General features: G+C 50.2%; 1 protein-coding gene across 1 annotated transcript; it reads left to right on the top strand.

Moving 5' to 3' along the window:
* The first annotated feature begins 1,130 nt into the window (after positions 1-1,130).
* On the top strand, positions 1,131-15,566 carry Znf274 (zinc finger protein 274). Its single transcript, XM_077105870.1, has 7 exons — positions 1,131-1,576; positions 2,526-2,652; positions 3,300-3,395; positions 10,990-11,472; positions 12,855-12,955; positions 13,655-13,781; positions 14,158-15,566. Exons 1-7 carry the CDS (start codon positions 1,454-1,456, stop codon positions 15,087-15,089), a joined length of 1,989 nt encoding a protein of 662 aa, XP_076961985.1. The 5' UTR covers positions 1,131-1,453; the 3' UTR covers positions 15,090-15,566.
* The last annotated feature ends 6,655 nt before the right edge of the window (positions 15,567-22,221 follow it).

Genomic DNA, 22,221 nt, shown 5'->3' with positions numbered 1-22,221 from the left:
AGTTTTCCACAGTATACATATTCGAAACAAAAATGTTAGTAAACATGATTATTTAACATGTCAACATTTTCCTGTGGCCAAAGAAGACAAGACACTTCAGGGAAAGAATAGCAGACAATAATCTATGAGAAAGACCAAAGAGTACTCTGTTGCTCTGGAAGGACATGGAAGATGTGCATACAGCAGGTTTTGATCAGCAACAGACTTGGGCTTTCCCTTCCTGGACATGGGTACCTCTGCCAAATGTGAAAAAGTCTCAGTTACTCATTAAATGAGCAGCAAGCCCAGGTCCGGATGTGTTCCATCTACAAGAAAAACCCAAGGAAACACTATCAGAACAAAAGACACTGCATGACCTCTGAGTAACCACTAATATGCAAAAATCAGCCTAACACAACAGTTAAGATGAACATGTACAGCATAACAATGGTCCCCCTTTTTTTTTAATTTTTCAGTTGGGTGGGGAGGATTGAACACAGAAGTGCTTTACCACTGAGCCACACCCCTGGCCCTTTGTTTCTGCCAGGTCTAATTTGCTTAGGGCCTCCTTAAGTTGCTGAGGTCGGTCTTGAACCTGTGATCCTCCTGCCTCAACCTTCTGAGTGGCTGGGATTACAGGCCTGCTGAGCGTGGCTCCAAAAGTGGTCTTTTTCATCGAGTCCATAAAAATTAGCCCCTGAAACCAATTCAGCAATCAGTGAACGGGGACGCCCGCAGGGAGGCAGAGGACTGCTGAGACTTGCCATGAATCCCGAGAGGGGCACACCAGGTCCTTGGCCCCAGCTGGACAGATCCCTGGGCCCTAAGTCTCCGTGGTGCTGGGCTGCCTCGGAAGATGCAGGTACAGCAGCTTCTGGCTGCCCACAGACCTCTGCCCCAGCTGCAAACGGATTCCAGACACGCTGCTCCGCCCCGTACTAGGCCCGCCCCCGGGCGGGGCCCACCTCCGGCCTGCCATGGCCCCGCCCCCGACCCCGCCCCTGCCGCCGCGGGGCACCTCCGCCCGCCGAGGCCACTTCCGGACAGTCTAACCCCGCCCTTCCCGGAAGCCTGGAGCAGACTGGCCCCAGGCACTGAACACGTCCCGCCCTACCCTCGTTTCCGCCCCTGTCTAGCCCTGCCGTGGACACCGGCCGGCCTCCCCCACAGAAGGCGCGTCCCGCGTTTCCGCCCCACTGCTCTCCCCGCAAAGCCCCGCCCCGACGGGCCCCACGCACCCCGCACTTCCTGCCCTCAGTTGCCCTTTCCCCATTTCCGACACGCCCACGCGTGGTCGCTCTCGTTGGGGCATGACTCTGGCGGCTCGGGTCGTCGCCCACGGAGACACGGGGGCTTGAGGCCTGCTACCCCGACTGGTTCTGTACCGTGGGCCCGTTGGGCCGCCAAAGGCGGCCGACGAGAGCGCCCCTCCTACCTATCCGGCTTCGCCCGCCGCCCGGACGGGCGGGTCAAGATGGCCACGGTGAGGGCGCGGCCGCTTGAGGCGCGCCGCGGGGCTTCTGGGAGTTGTAGTTCGGACTCCGGGCTGACGCACTTCGCCGCGGGCCGACGGGCGCCATTGTGCGGCGTGCACGGGGTGAGTGTGGCGGGACGCTGCGCCCGTCGGAGCTGCACGTAGTAGCGCCGTGTCGTCCGCTCCCGGGCGGACTCGCCAGCTACCAGCGGGCCCTGCTGGCGCCCCCGCTAGCCGCGCCCATTCGCGGGCTCGGGAGGGTCGGCGCGGAGCCGTCTCGGAGGCCCCGCCCGTGTGCCACCCGCGTCGGTTCGGGACCGCCCACTCCCGCGAGCGACCCCGGAGCGGCCATGGCCGCCCGGCTTCCGACGGCCTGGTGCAGTGTGAGTAGGCGCCGACTCCGCTGTTTCGTTTTGGTGGGTTTTTTTTTTTCCGGTCCTGGGGACTGAGCCAGGACCTGGGACACGCTCCCTGTGAGCAGCGCCCCCAGCTCGTCTGCGAAGGGACCGCCCTACGTCCGAGGGCGCGGTCGCCACCCTGCGGTGCAGCGGGAGGGCCCCGGCGGAAGGTGGCCTGGCCTTGCCCCGGTCCCCGAGGGGAGGTGGGATGCGGGCTTCCGAGGCCGGCCGGAGGCCCCGAGGTGTCCCTTAACCTGGCAGCAAGCCCAGGTCGGGTCGGCCTTGTGCTTGGATGTCAGCAGCCCTTTGGCGTCGGCCGAGCCGTCGGGGGAGGAGGGCGAGCTGGCCCTCCTGCGGGGAGGCAGTACAGCAGCAGGGGCCACGGGTGGGACTGTTGGGCCCAGGGAATTGCTCAGAGGCACACGTGCCGGTCTTCGTCCGCTTCCCTGGTTAATAAGAAATGGGTTCGTTTTCATAGATTTAGGGCTTTCACTTGTTCTCCTGACTGTGACCTGGACAGGGCCAACTTCGGATTTGCTCCAGGTTTCAGACAGAGACGGTAACTCAAGAAGAGACTCGCACAATGCTTTCAGGTCATCTTGGTCAGCCTTCCCCTCTTTCTGTCAGCACGGAGGAGGATCTGCCTTGGCTGAACAGGAACCTCTGGGTTTTAGGAGCCAGTGGCCTTTGAAGATCTAACACTGACTTTTACCCCGGAGGAGTGGGGACTGCTGGACCTCAGACAGAAGTCTCTGTACAGGGAAGTGATGCTGGAGAACTACAGGAACCTGGTCTCTGTGGGTAAGGCCGGCCTCCATGTCAGGAAAGATCTGTGCTTTGTGGTACCCGTGTGCTGCCTCGGAAGTGTGTCGGCTGGATCAGACTGCAGGCATCAGAGTAGCTATGTTAAGGCCCTGAAGCCTCTGAGAGGGTCCTTTTTTTGGGGGGGGGGGTAGCCTTAGGAAAAAGGCAACTTCTCAGTCTGATTCCAAAGCTTCACACGATCGGTACCTCAGCTCCCTGGATACCAGTCATGTTTTCAGCCGCAGTAGTGGATGCTTGTTGTTTCTGTGATCATTTAACAATGACATGTTACTATACAACAGCTCTGGAACGTGCCTCATTAAAGATCTTGAGTCCTTCCATTTCTGTGGTTCTTTTAACTTTCTCCTCCTAGTCATCAGGTGACTGTGGCCCCAGGGTGCGTGTCTGTGTTCAAGCTTTCCCTGAAGGTCCCCCAGCTCCCTTGGTCTTGCTGGCCAGCCTGCACCCTGACTCCCGCCACCTCTGTGGGCAAGGGAGTTCAGAAAAACTCTGACAGAGGGGAAGGATGTGGTTGTCATGGCCCTAAACCCAAAGTCAGGTCATGTGTTAGAAGGGGAGGAGACTGGGACAGTGTTTTCTCCCAAACCGACCCTGCCCCAAGCCTTCTCTTTTCCCTCGAGCAGAACATCAGCTTTCCAAGCCAGATGTGGTATCTCAGTTAGAGGTGGCAGAAGACTTCTGGCCAGAGGAAAGAGAAATTCTTCCAGACGCCTTTCCAGGTGAGAACCAGGCACACGGGAGTTCTCACAGGGATGCGTCCACTGGTTAGTTAGAGACTGGTGTTTTAGAAAAGAGTAGAGACTGTGAGACCCCAGGGGGAGGTGTGACTGGAGAATCAAGCTCCACATTTCCTCTGTCCCCAGTCAACAGTGTCCTGATTGTTAAAGGTGAACCTGTTGCTAATGGGTGGTACATAGGTACAGGTTTGCCTTGTGAATGGATAAGGTCTCCCATCTATTCCACTCGCTGTCAGCTGTCTCCTAAAGCAGTCACTGGTGCTTCTGGTTTGTCCCCAGCCAGGAGTTTTTGTGTGTTCACATGTGTGTGCACAAACATATTCACATTTGGGGGATGTTATGCTCAACGCAGATCCCACCATTCCTTTTAACAGGATCAATGTAGTCTGCATTTCAGTTTTCCAGATGGATATTCAGGTTATTCCAAAAGCCTTCATAGTATTCATTTGCCGCAGTCTGGCTGGGCACAAATAACAGAGCTGCCACGAGGCACTTGTAGGTTCAACAGGAACTGTTTTATTGCCCGAACTCTCACCCACACTCCATGCGCGCCCCTCCCGGCAACTGTCTCAACTCTCTCACCCTCCACTGGGCTCTGCGAGAACTCAATGGGAACTCCGTGAGAACTCAACCAAAACTTCGTGGGAGAACTCAAGGGGAACTAGGGAAAACTCAAGGGGAACTAGCGGAGCCCGAGGCAGCAGGGGCCACCCTATTGCCGGACAGCAGGGGTCCATATAGGACTGAATACACGGCCTGTTTCAATCCAGCATCATCCGGTCACAGCAATTATACACTGCTTAATTATCATCTTAATGGCTCGCTGGAGTCACCTCTCAACCACTCCTTCTGGTAAAATGCCACGCGCCATCCCAACTTGGCTGTGGCTCTCAATGTTCATTTTTAGCACATTTTGATTTTTCTTTAGGTTCAATGTCTAGAAACCATAGGATTAACCTATGAGTAAGCTAAAAATCTGGTAATAGCAGGTTGTTCTCTCAAATTCTTTTAACATGTGTAGCCACTCACGTGCCAAGTTCTCCTTCCCCAGTAGTTTGTAATGGTCTCCTTAAGGTTTGTAAGTCCGATGGACAAAAAAATATGTTCACTGTAGTTCACATTTTATTTATGAATTCTATATTATTTAGCCTTTTCCTATTTGTATTTTGGGAATGCTGTTCCGGATGTTAATGTTGAAATATCTATTTCAGTCCAACATTTATATACTCTTTTTATGTAAGGTCTTTTTCCAGAAGCTATAGCTATATAGTTTTAAAACAAGTTTTATGTGTTCTTTTTTTTTTTGGGTAGTGCTGTGGATTGAACCCAAGAACTCATGCATACCAAGCAGACGTGCTACCACTGAGCTGCACCCCAGCCTCTGTCTTTATTTTGGTTTTGGAATTTTTTCTATGTAAACTACTTTCTTGTAGTTTGAATTTTTTTTTTCTCTTAAGTTGGGAATTGAATTCAGGGGTACTGAGCTAAACCCCCAGAAACTTTTTTGATACAGGGTCTTGCTAAGTTGCTTAGGGTCCAAGTTGCTGAGCTTGGACTTGAATTTGAGATCCTCCTGGCTCAGTGTCCCGGGTCCTGGGGATTACAGGCCTGTGCTACTGCACCTGACCCTATTTGAGATTTTGGTTTGTTTAAAGAGTTTTTAATTTTTTTTAGTTGTAGCTGGACGAATACCTTTATTTTATTTATTTTTATGTGGTGCTGAGGATTGAACCCAGGGCTTTGCACATGCTAGGTGAGCACTCTACCACTAAACTCTACCCCTGCCCTCTTTGAGCTTTTTTTTTTTTTTTTTTAGTTGGACACAATGTGGTGCTGAGGATGGAACCCAGGGCCTTGCATGTGCTAGCCAGTGCTCTACTACTGAGCCACAACCCCAGCCCCCCTGTTTGAGCTTTTTAAGTCTGCTTTTTTGTATAATTTATTTGGAAGTTTCTCATGTGGCGTAGGGCACAAATTTTTGCAGCACCATTTGCTCCCTCCTCTCTGCTTATTGGAAACACCATCTTGATGTGAATCCAGTTTTTGTGATCATAGTGCACAGTCCTGACAGAGGTCTCTTGTGCTGCTTAGATCTTTGTGTGGAAATGTGGTGTACCTTTCAATGTTCCCCTACCCTTAGCATGTAGTTCTCTTAATCGACACATAATATTAGTGCATCGGGGGAGGAGGAGATGCTATTAGAGTGTGTTGCCTTTGGGGGCTTGCATTGTTGCTGATCTGATTGATCTTCAGGCCTGTATCATTGTTCCAGGTGGACATGTCAGGCTCCCGAGTTCTTGGGTGATTTGTAACAGTTGTGCCAGATTCTTTAGATGCCCACATACATGGTAATTTGACCAGCAGGTATAAAGTTGGAGGCCAGTTGTTAATTTCTTATTGCCTTGGACAGTCACATGATTGGGTTCATCATAAGTGGGTCTTCCACACATCACAATGCTGAGAGTGAAATGTAGGTGCCCCATCTGAGTTCTGGTGAGCACAGGGCTGGATTCTGCTTTGTTTTAAATCAGTTTTTATATGGATGAATGGTCTTTTAGCCATTTCTAGTGAATGACCCTCAGGCGTATCCCCAGTTTCCCTTCCAGAGCCTTCCAGGATGACACAGAAATGCATGATGTAAATTGCTGCTGGAGCTGCCCACTTGTGTCTCTGTGTTGATGTGTCTGTGTGTTGATGTGCTCAGGTTGGGTTGGGTGGTAGTTTTCTCTGCATGTTTGCTGCCACATCCCCTCCGATTGTGATGCCGGCTCTAGAGCACTCTGGGGGCTTCCCCTGTGTCTCCTCTCTGCTGTGGTGTAAGTGTGTTGGAACCCTCTGCTTGGGCCAGTGTTTGTGGAATCTCCAGCTGTTCCTCTCTGTATTGGTGACATATTTGCCCCAACTAGACGAAGCTGGCATCTGTGATGCCACTCTTTATTTTTCTGAACCCAGTTCTGGTTTCTCCTGTTAGAACTTATGGCTCAGTGGTTTTCTATTTTTCTTTCCTCCATTCAGTCCTTCCTTTCATTCCCTTCATTGCAAATATCCTTTCTATTAGCACTGGTCACCAAATCATACCTTACCTGCCCAAGACCCCCAGCAGTTCTGTACCTCCTGTGTTGGTGTCCAGCCTGTTAACCTGTGTTCCTGTCTGTGTGGCTCTGGCTGTGCTCTGGCTGGGACAGTCATCTCTTTGGTCCTGTCTGGATAAACCTCCTGACTACTCTTCTGGGTGGTCTAATAGCTCCAAGGCTGGCTGCCACAGAGACACTGTAGGTGTGGTTCTGCACGTCTGTGGAGAGCTGGCTCACAGGTGAGCAGGAGTTTGAGTGGTGCTCCAGGGAAGGAGACCTGTGAGCGGAGGCTGGTCAGCTGGCTTTCAAGTGGGCCTGAGATGAGAGGGCCAAAGTGACCTTTGCTCTGTCACAGAGTTCTTTAGGAGATCTTCCTTCCCTCCCCCTTCCTTACACTGAGGACCTGTTCTGTCACATATAGTATACCAAACAGGTGGGACATAAACCCAACCTTGTTGCCATAGATTATGAAAAGACTGTGCAGATATGGTGCATTGTGGGAGGCACTGAGGAGGAACCATGAGGAATTGCTGTAGGGGAGCTAATTGGTATACTGCAGGGGTGAAATTAGTATTATTATTTTTTGTTTTTGGACTTCAGAATTGAAGTCAGGGGCACTTTATTTATTTATACATGTATGTGCATGTGTATTATTATTGTTGTTATTTTATTTAGTTGTCGATGGATCTTTATTTTATTTATATGTGTCTCTGAGAGTTGAACCCAGGGTCTTAACACATGCCAAGCAAGTGCTGTACCACTAAGTCACAACCCAGTCCCCCCACCCTGAGTCTTTTTTATTTTGCTAAGTTATGAGGGTCTCACTAAGATGTCTAGGCTGACCTTGTACTTGTGACTGGAATTACAGGCATGGCCACTGCACTCAGCTTCACCTCTCATGTCTACATTCTTTGCCTGAGGAAATCAGCGTGTTGAGAGCCACAGTTTAGTCAGAATGACGCCTGGCATTTTTGCCAGAGGGAATGGTTGAAAGGTGACCCTGCTCCAGGATCAGGGTGGATCCTGCTGGGATTAGGGCGGATCCTGCTGCCTGGGGCGCCCACTACTTTGGAGTTCCATTGAGTTCTCCTGGGGTTCTGAGAGAATTGGCGCGGAGCCCGGTGGAGGCAGTGTGTTCCCGGGAAGGGTATGTAGAGGGCCGGTGAGAGTTCGGGAATAAAGGTTGCTGTTTGAATCTACAAGGCTGTGTGGCGGCTCGGTTATTTTGTGCCCAGGCAGACTGCGGCATCAGCTCAGCTGGATGTGGTGATGCACACCTGTAATCCCAGTGACTTGCAAGGCAGGAGGATCACAAGTTCAAGGCCAGCCTGGGCAGTTTAGGGAAACCCAGTTTCAAGATAAATTTTCTTAAAAAGGATTGGAGATGTAGGTCAGTGGTAAAGTACCCCTGTATCACTTTTTTGGGGGAAAAAAAAAAGGTGGTGAAAAGAACTTTCAGGCAGACAGAGGGATGCCATTTGAGATGACCATGAGATGGAACAGGCTGGACATATTCAGGGAACACAAAGCTGCCCAGTGTGCCAGCGATGGTGACTGGGACATAAAGACATGCACGTTAAACTTGGCAGAGTCCACAGGCCTCGTTGGCTGTGTGTTAGCTGTGCGTGGGGATTGACTTTCATCCTTGAGCAAGGGAGTGCCGACTTTTCACAGCTTTCTCTGGGTAGTTGGAGAAAAAGGTGGGAGGCGGCCACAGCAGAATCCGGGGAGAGGCGAGAATGCTGGCCTGTGACGGATGGGTAGTTGCATAGGGCTGGCTAGCGGCTGTGGGAGACAAAGGAAGGCTGCTGAGGCTTTCAGAGGTGAGGGACTTGCGGAGGCCTGTGTATACTGCATGCATTCTCTTTATATGTGTCACTGTCTTGTTTATAAAATATGATCAAGGAGAAAAGTTACTCAAATTTTTGGCATTAGCCGTTTACATGGGAAAGTCTGAAGATACAGATTTTGCGGAGTTGCAATACAGGCTTTTTTTCTTTTCATGTTGAAATAATTTTAAGCAAATTATACAGAGAATTAATAGTAGCTTCCACCTTGATTCAAGTCTGAACTTTCTCACATCTCTCCTGGTTCTGTAAATGGAATATTAATGGGAAGGGACCATGGAGACAGCCAGAGAGGTCTGCAACACCAGTTGGATGCACCTGTTGGAACCTCAGAAGTGGGTCGAGGCAGCTCATGAACATGTGGGGGTTTAGAATGGCATCCCCTGCAGTAGCTTTCTCCCAGCAGTGACATGGCCATAAGCTCTTGTTAATGCACAGAACTGGGATTGAACACAAAACTAGCCCATTTTGGCAATTCATCCTGCATGCCTCTCAGCTTTCAATCATAGCCCAGTGGCAGCATGGGTTCTGGTGGTTGAAGTAGAAGAGAAATGGGATAAATGCTAAAACATGGCATTCCCCCTCAGGAAAGCCTTGAATTGGACAATATGCTATGAAGGTAAGGCATTTGGGGGAATCAGCTCTCACTGAGCACCCCATCAGGAAAGGATTACCATACATACAGTTCTCAGTGGAACATGGGAGAGATAAACTAGACCTAATCATTAGGAAACTAGTGCAGAGAAGAGACTATCATAGAAAAGCCTGCAGAACACACATTTTCAACTTTTTAAGAAATTAAGCAGGAAATAGACCCTACAAATGTGAAAGTATCAGCTCTTGCAAACATACAACAAACATCAGCTTAAAACAGTAATAATTTATATGAGATCTTGTGGAGCAGTAAGAAAGGTAAATTGGGGGGGGGGGGTTCATCCTTTGTGTAGCCTAAGGGGATCCTATAGAGTGAATATAGGAGAATTGGGATGTGGGAGTTTAGAATGGCATGGCCATATCACTTCTGGGAGAGAACTACTGCAGGGGATGCCATACTGTTCTCCCACATTTTCATTCTCCTACACATGGAGAATGTAGAAAATCAGTAGAATATAGTAGTTTTGTATTAAAAAAAAAAAAAAGGTTTAAACCAAGATGGAATAAATGCATTGAGTGTGAGAAAGCCCAATTTCAGCTCAGATTGGCATCCTTAACAGAGAAGACTAAAAAGGATGCTTATAACAACCCTGGATGGTAGAAGTCTTCCAAAGAGTGTCTCTGAGAACTCACACAGGGAAGAAACGGCATTCCCAGGAGTGCAGTGGCAGCAGGAAAGGCTTATTGCCTAATGTCTTGTGTTGAGAGAATTCATACTGGGCAAAAACTACAGTTTCGTTGAGTTTGAAAAAGTTCTTAACACCAACTTGTTACACCTGAGAGCTCTGTCACCATGAGGACCTGATTGCTGAGGACAATCTCGAAGCATCACAAGTCCTACTGGACGTGGAAGCATGTAAGGAAGGCTTCGGGTGTCGCAAGGTGTGCTGATGAGGACTGTCACGTGAACACAGTCAGGGGGGCCTCTTCAGTAGGAGTTCTCTTGTTCACATCAGAGGACTCATATGGGAGAGGACCCTTTGAATGTGATCTGTGCAGGCAAATTATCAGCCTTTACCTCTCAGTTACTTGACAGAAAGGAGGAAACTTGACAGGATCCCACTGAGTAAGGAACATAAAGTGTCTCTTCCTGTTTGTGTACCACATGCCATACTGAGGCTGAGCCCTACATGAAACTGATAACCTGGGTATTTGCAGTGAAACCACTGCTGTCTTTTCCAGTTTGTTCTGTCAGGTGAGGTGAATATCCAGGACACATGTTAAGTGGTACGGCTGAGAGCAGGCACGCCTGTTGTGCATTTCATACAGCTGGTTCACCAGCACATGGTGTTGCATCTGCTTCCTTCTCAGTCCAGCCTTGTCAAGGTTGGTGAGTGTCACGTCACATACAGTCCTCCAGCCTTTTTTGTTGCCAGACCTCCCGCTGTGTAGATCACAGTTTGTGCATGTGGTCCTGGGTTTGATGGTCATTTGGCCTGGCGATTTTTTTTATTTCCAGCTTGTTGGAAACTGTGAGATGACATTTTTATAGGCTAGTTGTACTGTATGCATTTTTTACTTGGATGCTTCTTATGCACATGGATTTATCAGGACGTAATCCTGTCAGCAGGCAGGGAGCCTCTGTACTTCTGTCACCTGGTGGACAGGAGTGATTTCTACGTTTCAGCTGTTACGAACAGTACTGCTCATATAAGTTTTTGCAGACACAGGTTTTCAGGTTTCTTATGTTTAAATGTAAGTTGAAGGGTAATTTTTGAGTTAAATGATGATTATGTATTTAGCTTTTTGAGGAGCTAATAGATTGCTATGGAAAGTGGTGCGGCATTGTGTATCCTCACTGGTATTTGGAGGAGTTCCCCAGTCCTAGGATCAAACCAAGGGCCATGCGCATGCTTGGCAGGTGCTCTGTCACTGAACGAGGTCTTGTGGTCCATCTCTTGGCAGTAGCCATTCTAGTGGGTGTGGAGTCATATCTCACTGTGACTTTCATTTGCTTTTTCAAGTTCTTGTTAGCCATTTGCCTTGTACTTTGGCTTACAGAATGTCCTAAAGTCCCTCTGGGCCCTCAGATGAAGTCTCTTCCTGCTGAAAATCCCCTCACGAAGATCAGGGTTGTTGAGGTCCTCACACTGAACCAGGAGATGGCTGGTCCCCGAAATGCCCAGATCCAGGCCCTCTATGCCGAGAAGGGGGAACTCAGCCCAGGCATCCTCAGGGAGCCAGCCCAACAGACAGGTGGGCATCCAGCTGACCCTGAAGCTGCTCGCCAGAAGTTTCGGCAGTTCCAGTACGAGGAGTCAGCTGACCCTCAGAAGGCTCTGGCCCGACTTCATGAGCTCTGTCGCGAGTGGCTACGGCCCGAGGCACGCTCCAAGGAGCAGATCCTGGAGTTGCTGGTGCTGGAGCAGTTTCTGGGTGCTCTGCCTGAGAAGTTCCGGACATGGGTGGAGTCACAGCATCCTGAGAACTGCCAGGCTGCCGTAGCCCTGGTGGAGGACGTGACCTTGCTGTCGGTAGAGGAAGGTGAGTGTATGGATGGCTAGGTGAGGGACACCTCTGCAAGGGTTTCTTGGAGGGAGAGGAGGAAGAGCTCCGGCCCTCTTGGGAAGGATGGGGAGAGGGTTGTTCCTAGGCCATCCACCAAGGTGTCTGTGTCCCCCAAGTTACGAGTCAAAGCTGTTGGAACCCCATTGTGGGGCTTGGCACTGCCTTCTAGCAGTCTTTCCACAAGCTTCTTGCAGAAGTTCACAAACACGGTGCTTTCTGTTCATCCTCCTGGGATGCCTGCCACGGGAGCTCTCGGCTGTCCAGGAGCGGTGGATAGAGGGGTCACTGAGGCAGGCAGGATTGAGCCAGTGGTCCAGCAGGAGAGGTAGGGAAGTGACAGGTGGAGACGGTGGGAGACAGTGGGAGGTGGAGAATGGTCAGGGTGCTGATGGGAATCACAGAAGGTGGCACACACTGGGGCCTGAGCAGGTGGAGAAGTGGGACAGGATGGATGTGACCACAGTGTGGCATGCAGACATCAGGGAGAGATCTGGAAGGCTCGTGGTGGAACGGAAGAGAGGGCAAGTTGGCCTGCGGCTTAGGGCCCTGTCGGGATTTTTTTTTATTTTAATTAATGTTTTTGCTGTAGGGATTGAACCCAGGTGACTCTGCCACCGAGCTGTCTCCTTTTTCTTCATTTTGAGTCAGTGTGTCACTAAGTCGCCAAGACTGACCTTAGGATCGTGAGCCAGGAGGACCGTTGTGACTCTGCCAGGGTGAAACAGGGAAGGGCCAGGGGCCAGGGGCTCAGTAGACCCCTAGACCCGTCCTCTCTTCCATGTCCCGTGTCACCTGCACTCCATTGGTTCTGACTGGCTGGCTGTGGGCTCCCTGTTCATCCCAGATTATTCTCTGTGGGAGGCAGCCTGCGGGGCCAGCCTGGGTCACATTGTGTACCCTCCTTGGTGGCAGGGTAGCCCAGGACCATGTGGGACACATGAGGAAGGTAGGCATGAAAGAGCTGTGGTTGGGAGGGCTGTGGGGCACAGCCTGTGGCTGGGGTAGACCTGCCTTTCAAGGCAACCAGAGAAGAAAAAGGATGGGGGTCCACATAAGCTGGGCAGAAGCTGGCTATCTCAAGACAAGCTAGGTCCCCAAACAATCCTTGGAGATGGGGACTGAGACCGTGTCAGTGGGGACACTGGTTCCCGTGGTCATGCAGAATGACACCTCTGGACTCTCCAGGTAGGGGGTTTTGGTCACAAGCTGTGGGGAGTTGCTGACTGAGAGGAGAGGCGGGAGGGGACCCACTGGACTGTAGTGGTGTGTGAGCGGGCAGCAGCCTGTGGACTGCAGGGAGCTGTCCCTGGGAGAGGATGCACATCATCCCCAGCCCTCTCATGCTCTGTCTCCCCCAGGACCCCCTGTCCAGGGGCCTGCCTGCTGTCCAGAGGTCACTCTTCAGCAGGAGAAGGAACAGGAGGATGTGGCCATCTGTCCAGAGGCGGTGCCGAATGAGGTGAGTGGGGACCTCACCCGTTTCTCGCATCTCAGCATCTCTGTGAGGTGTCCCATTGGTTGGGAGTCTCTGCGCCCCAGGGCTCAGGACCCGTGGGAGTGTGCTGGTCTCTGAAACAACCTGAGGGCCCCGCAGTCTGGGTGTCGGGGAAGGCAGAGGCGGGTCAGTCCTGTCCGCACTGTGAGTTGCTTTCTCGAGGATGTGAATAGGTTTATTGGCTCTCGTGTAACACGTCATCTCATGAGACGAGCCACGGGGTAGGCTTCAGGCAAGGCTGTCCAGGTGGTGGGAAGGATCTGGACAGCCCATCTCAAGGCTCTGCTTTTCCCATTCTTTCTCAGATAGGCTCTGCTCCATCTGGGCAGAATGCCTCTCAGGTCCAGGCAACGGGAGCACAGGGAAGCTTCTTACCTGGAGTCCTGGTCAGCTCCCCAGAAAGCACTGACGTGGCAGGAGCCAGTCCCCCCTGGGGAAGGCCTATTGCACAGTGAGCCTGGTTTGCTTCCTGCTCTGCCTGGCAGCTGGGGCTCTGAGCTCATCTGTGAGGAGGTCCCTGTGGACCTCTTGTGGGCCTGGAGTTGTGTCTCTGAGCCAACCACCAAAGCAGAGGAATCCCCAGGGCCAGAGCTCTTCTGGCCTTTCTGCTGTCCTGCTGACAGACCCCAGTCCTCCTAAGCAGACACATGCATGGTATTACAGGGGCCTGTGACCTTCCAGGATGTGGCTGTGGGCTTCAGCCGGGAGGAGTGGGGGCTGCTGGGCCCGACACAGAGGACTGAGTACCATGATGTGATGCTGGAGACCTTTGGGAACCTGGTCTCAGTAGGTGAGCGGAACGTACCTTCACGACACCACAGGGCCCAGGGCAGGACCCTTGCCTTCTCTCAGCCCTGCACGGACAGGGGGCGTCCCCAGGAGGCTCACTTGCCTGGTCCAGTTCCTTTCCCGGAGCTGTGGGCCTGAAGGGGTGGAACTGGATGGAGAGCCGCAGAGCAGGCTCTTCTGATTTGCCACCTGCCCCAAGGCAGCCCGAGAGCGGGTGCTTGTTCGCCTCTGGTCTTGCACAGCTTCTAGAGGCCTTCTCAGGGTCAATGGCTGCGCTGGGGGAGATGTCCCCTGACTTTAGAAAACTTGAGTTAGATTGTGGGTCCCATCCTGGCGCCTTCCCTCGACAGCATCCACAGCCTGTGGTTTTTTTTCAGGGTGGGAGAGTACACCGGACGGCAAAGAGTTAACTCCAGATTCTGCTGTTCCTGCAGAGAAACCACTAAATGGCCCCAAAATGAAACGATCCTCAGGAGAAGGCCGCCAGTCCTCCCCCTCAACTGCTGCCTCACAGGGTGGGGCCCCCAAAGCCCGAGCCGCAGTGCCCCGAGCGGAGCCTGCCGCGGAGAAAGGCCCCTCTGGGCACCAGCTCCCTGAAGGCCCCGGAGCTGCGGGAGCGCAGGCGGACGCGGGGCCTGACCCGAGCCTCGGCTCGCCCCCGAAAGGCCCTCCCAGAAGGCGCTCGCGCCCACAGGGCCCTCGGGTGACCGGCGCGGCGCCCGCGGCCTCCCCGGGGAGGGCGCACCCGAGGGGCTGTGGGAGGGGGAGAGCCGGAGCGGGCGGCTGTCGGGGGGCCGGGGGCCAGGCGGGGGGCCGGCGAGCCCTGCAGATCACCTTCATCCGGATCCACAAGGGCAGCCAGGTGTGCCGGTGCAGCGAGTGCGGGAAGGTGTTCCGGAACCCGCGGTACTTCTCCGTGCACAAGAAGATCCACACGGGCGAGCGGCCCTACGTGTGCCGGGACTGCGGCAAGGGCTTCGTGCAGAGCTCCTCGCTCACGCAGCACCAGAGGGTGCACAGCGGGGAGCGGCCCTTCGAGTGCAGGGAGTGCGGCCGCACCTTCAACGACCGCTCGGCCATCTCGCAGCACCTGCGGACGCACACGGGCGCCAAGCCCTACAGCTGCCCGCACTGCGGCAAGGCCTTCCGCCAGAGCTCGCACCTGACCCGGCACCAGAGGACGCACACCGGCGAGCGCCCCTACGTGTGCAAGAAGTGCGGCAAGGCCTTCACCCAGAGCTCGCACCTCATCGGGCACCAGAAAACGCACGGCGGGAGGAAGTGCAAGAAGAACCAGCCTGCCTCCTAGCCTCCTAGCCTCCGCGCGGCCCGTGCGCAAGAGCACCGAGAAGCCCACCCAGCGCACGCTGCCACGGTCGGTGTGCAGACTGGGAGAAAGGGGTTCCGTTTGTTATTGATTCTTCATCTGGTCACGGAAAAGAATTCTGGCTTGTGCCGTGGTACACCCGCAGTCCCAGGGACAGCAGGCTGAGGCAGGAAGACAGCAAGTTCAAGGCTGGCCTGAGTGACTTAGGGAGGCCCTAAGCAGCTTAGCAATGTCCTGTCTAAAAAGTTTTGAATTTGAAAAGAGGCTGAGATGTAGCCTAGCAGTAGTGACCCTGATTTCAATCCCTACTACACCCCCCCAAAAAGTAATAATGAAATCTAAAGTACTTAGAAATTTAAAAAGCCATAATCTATGCACTGATATATCTGTAGTAAATTATTTATGTTTGGACAAGAACTAACAGAGAATGTGAATAAATAAATTATATTTCTTGTAGAATTTGTTTCCTTTGTATTATGATTATTTATTTGGTTTTTTTTTTTACTTCCTTTTTTATCTGTTCTAAATTGTTATACATGACAGCACAATGCATTTTGATTCATTGTACACAAATGGAACACAAACTTTCATTTTTCTGGTTGTACACAGTGTAGAGTCACACCACATGTGCAGTCACACATGTGCCTAGGGTGATGATGTCCATTTCATTCCACCATCTTTCCTGCCCCCATTCCTTTTGCCCAAAGTTTCTCCATTCTTCCCACCCCATTCCCTGCACCCCTGTTAGGGATCTGCATCCACTTACCAGAGGGAAAGCTCTGACTTTATTTTGGGGGATTGGCTTACTTTGCTTAATTTGATGTTCTCAAAACTTCATCTATTTACCTGCAAATGCCAAAAAATTGTATTCTCTTTTTATTGCTGAATAATATTCCATTGTGTATATAGATCACCCTTTCTTTATCCATTTATTGAAGGGCATCTCGATGGTTCCACAGTTTAGCAGCTGTGAAATTGTGCTGCTGTCAACACTGAAGTGGCTGCATCACGGTAGTATGCTGATTTTAAGTCCTTTGGGTTTGGACGGAGTGGGATAGCTGGGTCAAAGATGGTTCCATGCCAGCTTTTTCTAGGAGTCTCCATACTGCTTTCCATGGTGGCTGCACCAGTTGCAAGTGTAGAAGTTAAGGTCAGCCAAGAGCATTGGACCCATGAGCTGATCCAGGGATCTAGCTTTCTCCCATCCTATCCTCGCTTAAGTTGGGCTGTTGGTTCATCTGCTTTCTTGCTCATGGGGAGAAGAGAAACATAGAAGAAGAGATTTTCTTTTTTTTAAGAAAAGGACTGATTTTCATATGTCACTTCTATTCATTTTCTATTGGTAAGAATTTATGTGGTCATGCTCTGTAAGGAATGTCAGGAAATACAGAAAAGAGGAATTGGTGTGAGACATCTGAAATCTTACTGGTTATTAAGGACAAGCATGGGAATGGTAGTGCACCCTTGTAATCCCAGTGGCTCAGGAAGCTGAGGCAGGAGGATGGCAAGTTTGAGGCCAGCCTCAGCAACATAGACCCTGTCTCAAATGAAACTAAAAAGGCTGGGAATAGAATTCAGTGGTAAAGTGCCATTGAGTTAAATCCCCAGTACCAAAAGAAGACAAGGAAGCTAAATGGTGGGACTGCAATAGTTACTCTTATGTGCCAACTTTACTGGGCTGAGGAATCCCAGATTGCCAAAAAGACATTATTTCTGGGTGTGTCAGTGTGTTTCCAAATGAGATTTAGTAGATGACTGCATTGACAGTAAATAGATGTGTCCAAAACATGAAAACAGAAGACCAGTGGAATGGAAGACACAAATCCTCATAGATGTGACCACCTAATCTTTGACTAAGGTACCAAAAGCGAAAGGTGGGGAAAAGACACTTCCTTTAACAAGTGTTTCTGGGGAAACTGGATAGCCGTTTGTGGAAGAATCAGATTAGACCCATGTATCCTCTGACAAAAGTCAAGGGAGTTTGAAGCAGGAGGATCGAAATTTCAAAGTCAACCTCAGCAACTTAGTGAGATCCTGTTTCAAAATGAAACAAAAAGGGCTGGGGATGTGCCTCAGAGCGGTTAAGCACCCTGGGTTCAATCCATGGTACCAAAAACAAAGACAAGCAAAAATGGATCAAAGACCTCAGAATTAGACCAGAAAGTGTACAACTGATAGAAGGAAACAGAGTCAACCTGCCAACATAGGTGCAAGCATCAATTTCCTTAGTAAGACCCAAAAGCACAAGAAGTAAGACAAAGAATGTGTGGAATGGCCTCCAGTTAAAAAGCTTCTGCAGAGCAAGGGAAACAAGCATGAAAAGAGAGCCTACAGAATGGGAGGAAGTCCCTACAAGTTGCTTTCTGATAGAGGATTAATACCCAGAATACATAAAGAACTCAAAAACAACCCAACTGAAAAAAGAGCAAATGAACTAAAATGAATTTCTCAAAAGAAGAAATGCAAATGAAAAAAAGAGAAAATGTTCAATATTAGCATTCTGGAAAATGCAAATCAGAACTACACTGAGATCCCACCTCAGTCAGAATGGCAGCCAGAAATACATGATAGGAAATGCATGTGGAGAGCGCAGGGAGAAAGTCTCCTACGCCGTTGGCCGGGCTGCAAAGACTTGGACTAGAACTGCCAGATGACCCCGCTCCTCCAAAAGAGCAAAATGAGCGTACTGCAGCAATACCTGCCTTCCAATGTTGACAGCCACACATTTTACAATACTAAGTTGTGGAACCAGCCTAAATAGGTGCCTGTCAACAGATGAATAGCAAAGAAAATGTGTATGCAACAAGTATCACTCTGAAAAACTGAAATCGTCATTTGCTAGTAAATGTAGAGAACCAAAGAACAACATGGTAGATGATGTAAAGTCAGAGGCAGAATGTGTCTCATGCAGAAACCAGAAAGAAACAAGAAAGGGGGAGTCTCACAAAAAGAAGAGAGGTAGATGTCCAGGGGAAGAAGGAAGCCAAGGAAAGGGCGTGGGGAGCCGCTGTGAATGAATGCCTCCAGTCCTGACGCCTGCCCGCGAGCGCCACCAGTATGCATGCACAGAACGCATGTCCTGCGTGGGGATTCTCTGACCAGTCAGTATGTTTCCTAGTGACTTGATGTTGTCCCAGCTTGGACAGCAAGGCGCGGCTTCACGTGTAAGCATACCCTCACCTGCTCCCGGAAATCCTACCCCTTCTGCCCTTTTATGGATAGAACTTTCTAAGAACAGTGTCCCCCCAAATAAAAGCTCACTTCCAAATATGCTTCCCTCTCTCACCAGCAGCTCATGACTTTCTCTTGCTCTCCCTTTTGGGGAGCCTGAGGCTGAGAGCCGAGGAAGCTGTCCTGAAGCTTGGGTAAAGGTGATTCGTGTCTGTGTTTTATTTTGTGTCACCCCAAGTTCACACAAGTGACCTTAGAATAAAATAAAATTCTGCTATATGTGTGTGTAAAGGGCTGTCACAACGAGTCCCACTGTATGTAAAGTGATGACACACCAGAGAGTGGAAGAGGGGGCAGAGCATGGAGAAGAGGGGCGGGAAGCACTGGGGCATGTGTGGGAGCAAACTGTGTGCATGTGGGTATGGCAGAAGGAGTCGCACTGTGTGATTACAAGGCACTGATAAAAACTTTAAAAGGAGGTCATCAGTCCCAGCAGACTCTAAGTCCACAGCATCTAGTACCCAAGAAAGTATGATTTTGTGTTAATTTTCCCAATTTCCAGTTTTCCCCACACAGGTAATTCACATTTTAGAACATTTCATAAACCTGACTCAAAAAGTTAGGAAAATAACTCCATTTTCAACAAACACTAGAGAAATTATGCAAGTGAAAAAATATGCAAAATGTACACAAAGTTGCATAGCTTTGACCTTCATCTGCTGAGGAAGAAGATAACCTCTGGAAATAAACCAGGAGTTCTCCTGCAATGATCACCCCTGAATAATGAGAAGAAAATTCACCCGGGCAGGAAAATGTGACTGTGATACACACACAAGTCTTTGAATATTATCTATCCCTAAGTGAATGCCAGGTGATCCCTATTGGAAAGATTCCATGATTGTAGCAAAACTCAGAGAAACTTCTGCCACGCTTGCCTTGTACGCAGTGGGAACTCATATTGGAGACACTGTGGGTGTGGCAGTCCTTCACTGGAGCTCGAGCCTGCGCCTGATTGACTCACAGGCTGGTGACGGAGAGGCCCGATGCAGCCGTCTTCCACTAGAGAGCCAAGCACATTAGACTTCAAGGAGCTCCGTGCAGAGAGAGACCCTGAGTGTTGTGAAGGCGGAAGAGTTCTCAGCAGCTGGGTCTTGACAATTAGGCCTCTGTAAACACTGGAGGAAAAACTTCGTTGTGACGTGAGAAGTCTTTTAGTCACATCCTTGATTTTAATGTGCATCAAAGAGTGTAACTGAAGGGAGGCTTATGTTGCCACTGGAATAGAAATGTTTCAAAGCTGTGGACTTATTTCACAACAAAGAAATACTGGAGTTCTCACTTTGCTGCTCATCAGAGAATTCATACTGCAGAGAAACGGTGCATATCTGGGATGGAAATTCTATGGAGCACTCCTGTATTTGGCTTCACAATTCACAGAGAAACTTCATTTATGTGGCCATGGTAGAAAACCCTTCAGCAGGATTCTCCGTTTACTGATGTCAGAGAAGTCATACTCTACGTTAACCTTATTACCTGACAGGGAAAACTCAGAGGGGTGACATTTATTTGGGGCTCATGGTTTTAGAGGTTAGAGTCCAGAGGTCGACTCCATTACTCTGGTCCAAGGTGAGGCGAAACACTGGGCGAAAGGCCCAGTGAAGGAGAGCTGCTCGGCTCATGGCACAGGAAGCAGAGAGAGGGGAAGGGGCCACAGGGAAGATGAACCCTGGTAGGGCACCGTCCTCCGTGACCCACCACCAGCCACACCCCGCCTGTCCAACACCCTCTTGGTCCATTCAGACGAGGCTGGTCTGCTTAGGTTGCAGCTCTTGTGATGTAATCATTTCTCCTCTGATCATCCCTGCATCACACAGGAGCTTTGGGGGAATGCAAAACCTAACGTTCTGCCCTCAACCCCAAAACCTCATGTCCACCTCTCCCGCCCACATCCTGCGTGGGCAGTTGAGGTGAGTCCCTCTGCAAGGAGTGAACTGGCTGCAAAATAAGGCTAAGAAAAAGAAGGCAACAAAAAGACCACACGCCATGGGAATAATTTTGAGAAGCAGGGGCAAGACAGCTTCCACACTGGGAAGAGAGAGGGTGAGAGCCCAGGTTTGCTTTATTATATAAGGGGAAACCCCAAAGGTTTCCATATAATGTTCTGCCAAATAAAGTAGGAGGTGCACTGTCCAGGCCCCAGTGGGTCACGCCCGATTCCAGAGCTACTAGGGCTGTCTCGTTGATAGAGCCAGGACAGAGATCTCATGCCTTAGGCAGCTTCCACACAGGAATCATTCTCAAAGGGAGACCAAGTCCTCCATGGCTCAGCACGGAGTAAAATACCTCTCACGTAGCTTCACAGGTGGCACACCACACGCCAACAACGCAAAATGACTTTAGTTCATCTCCTAGAGTCCCACAGTCTGGGATGGGGTCTTGGCAGCCTTTCCTTCTCTGCTTGCTCCTACTATGTGGCCCCCTGTTATGGTTTAGATGTGACATGTCCCCACAAAGCTCATATGTGAGACAATGCAAGAAGATTAAGAGGTGAAATGCCTGGCCATGGTGGCACGTGCCTATAATCCCAGCAGCTCAGGAGGCTGAGGCAGGAGGATGGAGAGTTCAAAGTCAGCCTCAGCACTTTAGGGATGACCTAAGCAACTTAGTAAGATCCTGTCTCAAAATAAAAACAAAAGGACTTGGGATGTGGCTCAGTGGTTAAACACTCTGGGTTCAATTTCTGGTACCAAAAAAAAAAAAAGAAGAAGAAGAAGAAGAAAAAGAATATAGAAAGAAATGGGAGGATTTTGAATAGGGAACAAGAACCTTACCTATATGAGTGTGCCTTCACTCAGTTTTAATGCAGTCACACATTTTGGTTATGTCTTAATGTGAATCGCTTGCATTTCAGGGTTTAATTTAAAAAGGAATATAATAGTAAAAGTAAAGAGTCCTCAAAATTTCCGGTATAATCTGTCATCAGACCCTGACTGTTTAGTGTTGGGAGAAGAGGGTGCAGGAGGGACCGGGAATCTGGCTTCTTTAATACCTACTGGTCAGGCTTGTGGGTCATCTTCCCAGACACAGGCTCGGAGGTGAGAGGTCTGTGAGATTCCTGTGCGAGAGAATGTTCTCAGCTAAACTTCAGCCCCCGGAGGCACAGAGGAATACACTTTCTCTTCTGTGGAGCCCCATAATGCCAGGAAATAACACCAAACCAGAAACACAGGCAGGGAAACAGATCTGCTAGGGAGAAGTGATGCTTGAATTAAGCAGTAGTAGTGACAGCAGCTGAACACTTGTCCAACAAAAACATGGACAAAAGAAAGGCCTCAACAGACACTTCACTAAAGAATTCACACAGGGCTGGGGCTGGGGCTCAGTGGTAGAGTGCTTGCCTAGCACGTGTGGGGCGCTGGGTTCGATCCTCAGCACCACGTAAAAATAAAATAAAGGTCCAACTACAACTAAAAAAACCAAAATATTAAAAAAAAGAATTCAGACAGCTGACAAATAAGCATATGAAAAAGTGCTCAATGCCATATCACTAGGGAACTACAGATACCACTACATATCTACTAAAAGGCTAAAAATTCAGACGGACATACCAGATGCTGGTGAAGACGGAGAGCGTCAGGGACTCCCCTTCAGTGCTGGGGGCACTTGGAATGGTAAGCCCTTTTGGAAGGCACTCCAGGGAACCCTCATTTCTCAAAATGAAAAATGCTGGGGATATAGCTCAGTGATAGAGTGCCCCTGGGTTCAATCCCCACCACTAGAAGAAAAAAGAAAAAGACACAAATATGCAAAATCTGGGTGCAAAGAGGTCTTTTCTGTGTCTTCTGCTGGACCCTGGACTCTGTTCCCCCTGCATGCTAGGCGACCATCACAGACCCACTGTTTTTCACAGCCAAAAACAGGGACCTAGATGTCATTCAGGATA

This window comes from Callospermophilus lateralis, chromosome 18 (genome assembly GCF_048772815.1).
Source record: "Callospermophilus lateralis isolate mCalLat2 chromosome 18, mCalLat2.hap1, whole genome shotgun sequence".
Lineage (NCBI taxonomy): Eukaryota > Metazoa > Chordata > Mammalia > Rodentia > Sciuridae > Callospermophilus > Callospermophilus lateralis.
Note: the sequence above shows the minus strand (reverse complement) of the source record. Positions and strands in the feature narration are given on the sequence as shown.

Coding starts and splice junctions, on each gene's coding strand:
- Znf274 (XM_077105870.1), top strand. CDS start 1,454: ATGGCCACGGTGAGGGCGCGGCCGCTTGAGGCGCGCCGCGGGGCTTCT. Junction 3,396..10,989: donor TCTTCCAGACGCCTTTCCAG/GTGAGAACCAGG, acceptor TTTGGCTTACAG/AATGTCCTAAAGTCCCTCTG. Junction 11,473..12,854: donor CTTGCTGTCGGTAGAGGAAG/GTGAGTGTATGG, acceptor TGTCTCCCCCAG/GACCCCCTGTCCAGGGGCCT.